This window comes from Nerophis ophidion, linkage group LG09 (genome assembly GCF_033978795.1).
Source record: "Nerophis ophidion isolate RoL-2023_Sa linkage group LG09, RoL_Noph_v1.0, whole genome shotgun sequence".
NCBI classification, from domain to species: Eukaryota; Metazoa; Chordata; class Actinopteri; order Syngnathiformes; family Syngnathidae; genus Nerophis; species Nerophis ophidion.
The window spans coordinates 21,022,598-21,029,459 of record NC_084619.1 but is presented as its reverse complement, the minus strand read 5'-3'; the positions used below and the strand labels follow the sequence as shown (position 1 = coordinate 21,029,459).

Sequence of the window (6,862 nt, the reverse complement as noted above, 5' to 3'; positions counted from 1 at the left end):
CGCGCCCAGGTAGTTTCCACTGTGCCTTTAGCTTTAAAATTGCAAATTATGCTCCCAACTGTGTCTCTTGGAATGTGCGATGTCTTTGCTATTTTCTTATATCCATATCCTTTCTTATGAAGAGAAATTACCTCCTCTCTTGACCACTCCCTGGACTTCACCATGTTTCAAATGCACCATTGACCATCTACAAGAAGCTGAGCGTCACAGTCTTTTTCAATCAGTTTAATTGTTGCTTGTTATGGTTCTAATCACATCTACAGGTGTTTTCAACACCTGATTGAAAAGACCTTATTCAAATTCTGTTCTTAAGAGTTATGATCTTCAAGGGGTTGAATAATTTTGTCAATGAGATATATGTTTGGTATGTTACAAAATATAATGTAATTCAAGTTGCATTTGTCTATTTAATGCATCTTTCTTTGATATGACTATAAACACAATACGGAAAAAATGTCCTACTTGCTAAAACACCAAAATTGTGTAGGGGTTGAATAATTTTGATAACCGTAGCTGCGTGTGTCCAATATGAGTCATTAAATGACTCCCGCCTCCTGGTGGTAGAGGGCGCTAGTGATCCTTCTTGCGACTACTCGGCTGCAGAAGAAGTGAAAATGAGTGACGTGATATGTGCTGGGATGGATATGACGCGGCTGATGCACGACGGACCTTTTAGGATGTAACACCTATGCTGGTTATGTAAACAACCCAGTGGATTATTTATACAATAACACTTCCTGGTGGCAGCGGTGGGATAAAGAGATCACCCACGGAGCAGAGCGAGAGGGGGAGCTGTCCGAGGATAATTCTGTAGTCGCCCCCGCACTTGAGCCGAGCTAACTGATAGCAGCGGTCTGATAGCAGTTTTCTAAACCGGACTTAATCGAAGCAGGAGGTAATAAAGGAAGATCTCCATCGAGACGGAGAGACTTTTAAGACTGAAGAAAGATAAGGAAGACTTCTATAAACAAGTTATCGATGCTTTTGATCAGAAGGAGCTGGCATGGATTACATTTATAAGAAAAAGTTAGACCATAACGTTTCTTTTATTAAATGTGCGTTTCATGATGGTATCCTTACGTCACACTCAAATTTTTACTGCTTGCCTTTGGTAAGTGCCGGATTGAGAAGAGGTTTTAAATTAATTAGCAATTCAAGGAAATACGGTAATCTACATTTGCTTCTTATCAAGTCGTGCCCTTCTAAACATGCAGTTTAGAAGTGTTTTGTTCGTCCTACTGACAGTGATGCTACTGACGAGCTCAAACAGGCAACAACAGTGGAGAGGCTCTTTCATGTACACCAGGGAACTGTTAGCAGCATCAGTAATTAGCATCCAGCTAACGGACCCGGCGCTAACTAACCAGATCCCGGAGGAGCTAAAAAGGACTTTTGGAGGTGATTTGCAAATTATTGTATTCCGTTTTTATTTACATCTAACACAACTTCCCAACTCTAATGGAAACGGTCCATCCGGAAGAGACCGTCAGTAACGGCTTGAAAATTATCTTTAAAACAATCTATGCAACATTTTGACCAAAGAACCACCATTACATGTTCTGTAGACCACAATGAATTGTCAATTTGGAAAAAAAATTACAAACCTTGTTTCCATATGAGTTGGGAAATTGTGTTAGATGTAAATATAAATGGAATACAATGATTTGCAAATCATTTTCAACCCATATTCAGTTGAATATGCTTCTTCCTACTCTTTTTCAGACATGATGTAAAGAGAAATGATACAACATTTTGTGATGTATTATGCTGCAAGTGTGTTCATGTTTGAAATAAACTAAAAAGAAAGAAAGAAATGTTACAGCCGTGCTATTAACATTTGCACACCTGCCAAGTGCATAATTAGTTCACTTTAAACTCAGAAAGCCTAAACGGTACTTCAACTACAAAATTATAATGCACAATATTATAGTGAAGGTAGGGCCTAGAAGCTAATCGGTGGTGGTGGTTATTCAGGGGAAAAAAGACAAAGAAGTGAAATGAATTGGAAACTAAATTTGCTTACCAAAATCTAGGCTGAACGGTCACAGATAAACTTCGATAACACAGTAGTGGGATTACCCATCTTTTATTTACATCATTTCAAAAACATAAAATTAACTAAAACATTCAATAACAAATACTTGTATACATAACTTAATCACAATATTCATTCAAGATGGCTAAAATCCTTAAATAGCATCATTGTAACCTAACAAAGTAAATAATACAGAATCGTCATTACAGTCTGGTAAAAGAGTTATAATTGTAAATAAAAAATTAATTGATAGAAAACAATTGTTCAAGCATTTTAAAATTTTACAAAGTTAAACTTGCATCATATACAATTTAAATTTTACGGAGAGAAGAATCTAACATCAAAATTGGTCATAGTATTCATAGCCACAGGTGGGTTTTTTCACTGCTCGCTAATTCTTAGTGTGTCTTCAGGCAGATCAGCTCATTACTGTCTGTCTGTTGTTCATCAGGCACTTGACAAATGATTAATAAGGCATGTGGCCTCAGTGGAGCAAAGGAAAGTTAATTTCCACATCTCTGCATGTGGAGATAAATTAAAAGCATGGGCAGCCACTTTAGTCACACTGTCAGGGTGACCTCCGGCCCTCACGTTTGAAAGGATTAGATCCAGTCCAACTGCTCCACACTCATCTTCATCATGTACCAGCATACAGCGTACATCAGAGCGCTGACGAAGGCTTAAGTTGCGGAACTGGGGATGGCAAGGCCGTACAGAGACAGAACGTGGAGGTGGGTGAAAGACAACATCCTCCTGCACCACACCTAGGTGGGTATCAGTGAGTAAAAGCTGGGCCAAAACTTCAGTGTCACTACTGGGACTAATTTGAATCTTCACGCTTGTGTACATTAAGAGCTGCACCTCTCCAAGGATGATGACCAGTTCTTCTTCCATGTTGCAATGTAGAAGATAAAGAAGCTCTGCGAGACTCTTCTGAAATTGCCAGCATACTCGGAAATCGGCATCCAGCAGAAGGTCAGGTACGCAAGCCTGTCTGTCAAATGACAATCCAGTCCCAAGTGGCCACCAGTCTCCATTAAATACAGGGTGCTGAGAGACTCTGCTGTCTCCAGGATATAGGACGCCTAGTATGGCGGAGCACAACTCTTTGGTAAGTAGCTGGCTGTGAGTGTACACACCCAAGATGCTTTCCTCGGTCGTTCCCACCAAACGTAAACCGTACCCTGCAAGGCTCACCTGCAACTCCTTCAGCTGCAAGAAGGGGAGCTGATGAAAGGCCACCAGCGGCCCAGATTCTGCGGTCAATGTATAAAGACCCACCTCCGAAAGGACCAGGAGAGCAGGACAGGGTTCTGGCTGGCTGCATTTTGCTACATTAAGCCAAAATAGCGCTACAATTTTATGAGAATCCAGCAGTGCACTTGAGAGGACTAACTGTATAGATGTTCTCAGGTCTCTTAATGAGAGATTTTGTAGGTTAACAAGAGGATCTGGATATTTGAGCGACATTAGAAAAAATCTTTGGACCTCACGCTCTGGACCACTTACAGAGCTCTCAAATGTTTCATCTAAATCTGTGGGTGCATGAGTAATCTCAGTGCTCGCCTCCTCCTGCGTTAAATAGACATCTGTGTCCTCTGCTAGTAAATGCAGATTTTCAGTTGTCGTATTTGTTTGCAAGTCATTTTGTGTAAGTTCTTGAAGGCTATCTGGAATGCTCTTGATTTTAGTAATATCATTTGTTTGGGACAGGACTGGGAGTTGTAGAGGGTTTTGACGATTATAGTCATGAATAATCACAGTAGTTTCACTGCCACAAAGATGTCCCGTTATGTCCATGTGGATGTTCTGCATCAGTGGAAGATATTTGATCATTGAATACATGTGACTACCCTTAAAACGTGAAAAGACATAACTGTCTCTAACCAGAGAGAAGACTTGGCTGTCAATGACAGACATGACCTTGCTTTTCCTGGCAAGAGAAATTAGATGATTCGACCAGTAGGCAGCAAATGGCTTTTGTCGTTTTTCTTCAAACGGGCGCAGTACCATGGACGAGTTCCAAAGGAAATACCCAGCGTCTTGGACAATGCAACTCACTTTGTTGACCAAACCGCTCAGTCGTGAGCCTTGAACCGCAGATCCCACGGACTCTTTTGCAGCATCCTTACAGTGTGCAAAACCAGTCATGTCTCCACGGCCAGGCTTTCCCTCCAAGATAGTTTCCTCAGGTGGAGGGCAGGCACCCTGATTGCCAAGAGCATGTTCTTTGAGCTGAGAAGTGCTGGCCTGTCGGGGGGATGACATGGCGCTATCGCTCCCTGAATGCTGAAGGTGGTACACGTTGCCTAATGAGCTCCCACCAGAGCCAGGTCTCCCCCTGTAGCAATGAGCCACAACACCTTGGATCTCGTTAGCTTTCCCCTCTGGCTTTGTGACACATCCATCAACTAGGCCCAGGACACTTGTGTGCTGGAGGCTGGCATCCCCTGACCACACCTCCTTTCTCCTACAATATTCTACTTCAGCCGCGTTCTCAGCTTCCCTCCAAGGGTGCTCAGACATGCGCTCTGGCTGTGATTTATGACATCGAACAGTCTCCTGTTCCAGGTCACCCCCAGTGCTTGCTCCTTTCTGTTCGTCTCCACCCAAATTGAAACCAGTCTGAGGGACAGGACATGTTCCAGGTATTTCCTAGTTTTGTGGGTGGATAAAAAAAAAAAAAAGGTCACATTATTGTATGTCGCTTGAAAGACAAACAATGTATTGTATGTAGAAACTACCACAACTATACACACATGCATATATTTTAAAAAGTGCTCTTGACCCAATATTTTCCCCAAACGCATAATTTCTTTTAAAACCTCTGTGGGAGAGCGTAATAAGGTGTAAACATATGCACATTAATCAACCAGAACAAGCAAAGAGAAAAATAATTTCATGCATCATAAAAAGCTGCATTTGGCCCAGCCAGAGTGGGGATAGGTGTTCCCATTAACTGTTTTGCAACTACGCCTCCCTTCAGTGTATGACAAAGCTCAAATGCTGCAGCACAAAAGTCTTCTACACTTAAATTTTTTCTTCACAAAATGGTTCTCTCTGATAAAGTGTATAACTGCTGTAATTGTAGAAATACATGTGCACACTTACAGTTATTGGGTAGTCAGGAGAACAGGTCACCGGTTTTGACTCCTTCGTCCTGGAAATAAGTAGATCAATAACACTGAAAATAAAGAGTGTAAGATCTATATTAATAAGAATGTTTTTATATTTAATTAATCATGCTGCCTTTCATTTTTAGAGGGAAATGTTTTTTGGTGTGAAATGAGACTTAAGTTATGGTCACAGGCATGCTTGCAACAATCCCGAGTCCCCGTCACAAAACGCAGCCTTTGTTGGTGAAACAGTCAAAATGGCTGAATAAGATTAAACCCACTCTACCAGCTGTGGAAAAAAAATAAAGAATGTTGGTGCATGTTTATTTGAAGATTTACATATAATTTGCAGCTCTCCTGACATTGGGGGGTGGGTGAGGATTTCAGAAACCATGGTTGAGCTGTGCCTGCTACAATCGGTCGTCACAGCAACACATGGGACAAGATGCATGTCCTTCAATCAAAGATATCTACCCAAAGGGAAAATCAATTATGAATGCAGGATTTTAACATTTTTGATGACGATTTATATAGAACTTCATAGTTAAATTCACTAACTATCGCAAGCGCTTGCTGTTACAATACAGTAAAAATTCTGATTTCTGGGATGAAAAATGTTTTGCTTTTTTAAAACCATATTGTACAGTGCATACATAATCATACAAAGTTATCCTTTAAAGTCTAATAATGAAATGTGATTAAGGTTAAGAAAATATAAACTTTGGAATAGGACGGATAGTTAAAATGGTAGGAAAGGATATCCTTCATCAGGCTTTATAAATACAGTGTTACTTCGGTTTTCATGAGTAATATGTTCCAAAATTTAATCGTACAAAAAATACAAATACATTTTTGTATGCAAATTGAATATATTCTGGCAAAAAACAACATGTTTTCTAAAGAACAATTTGTTTTATCTGCAGAAAATGTGTAATACATATGAGGAATGAAAATAAATGTTAATTTCTACCTTGATTGAAGACGCAGTGATAATTATAATATATATTTACTTGGATACATTTTTATAAAAACTGACGATATAGTAAGCAATAAAAGTAAAAATATGATACAAAAAAAAAAAAGCACTGATTACATTAGTCATTCACTTGAACAAGTCCACATTGAATAAAGTACAACTATTACAGAATAAAATATTTATAAAAGCGGGTTTTGGCATGCTGCGGGCAAAAACGGCGATGAGCTGAGGGAGGAAGGATGGGTCACAGGGAACCTACCATTGTATTTTGTTAAGTTCTTTCATGAAGTGAAAAGTGTTTCCTCAACATTAATAAAGAGCTGGTACTTACGACTTTGGCAATGTTGGCTTTATTTTGCCATTAGTAAACACAGAAGAAAAAAAAAAAAGTGGGACTTTTCAAAGGGGAACTGCACTTTTTTTTTTTTTTTTTTTTTTTTTAATATTGCCTGTCATTCACAATCATTATGAAGGACGAGGCGATGGATGATATTTGTTTTGCATTCCAAATATTAAATCCACACAATTCCACCTATAAAGTCCTTAAAAACATCCGAACACCTCTATTAAGGTTCTATATACATGTCAGTATAGTAATGTAGTAACGGGCACATTTATAACATTTAATATATACATATTTTGTTAATTTTAAGCATATGTGGCACATTAATTAAAAAAAACGCATCACGTTTGCTTTTTTTTCCCCCCTTCATGACTGATTACAAGCTGCGTTTC

General features: G+C 39.3%; 1 protein-coding gene across 3 annotated transcripts in view; it reads right to left on the bottom strand.

The window, feature by feature from the left end:
- Positions 1-2,062: 2,062 nt before the first annotated feature.
- Positions 2,063-6,862, bottom strand: part of kif16bb (kinesin family member 16Bb) — a 50,150-nt gene continuing 45,350 nt past the window's right edge. For 2 of the 3 annotated variants that reach the window (XM_061910565.1, XM_061910566.1), the window contains exons 18-19: positions 5,147-5,219; positions 2,063-4,690 (exon numbers count right to left, since the gene is read on the bottom strand). In XM_061910565.1, the coding sequence (XP_061766549.1) occupies positions 2,483-4,690; positions 5,147-5,219 (2,281 nt within the window). In that variant the 3' untranslated portion in view covers positions 2,063-2,482. The remainder of the gene's footprint in view (positions 4,691-5,146; positions 5,220-6,862) is intronic. The other variant, XM_061910567.1, reaches the window with a different exon arrangement.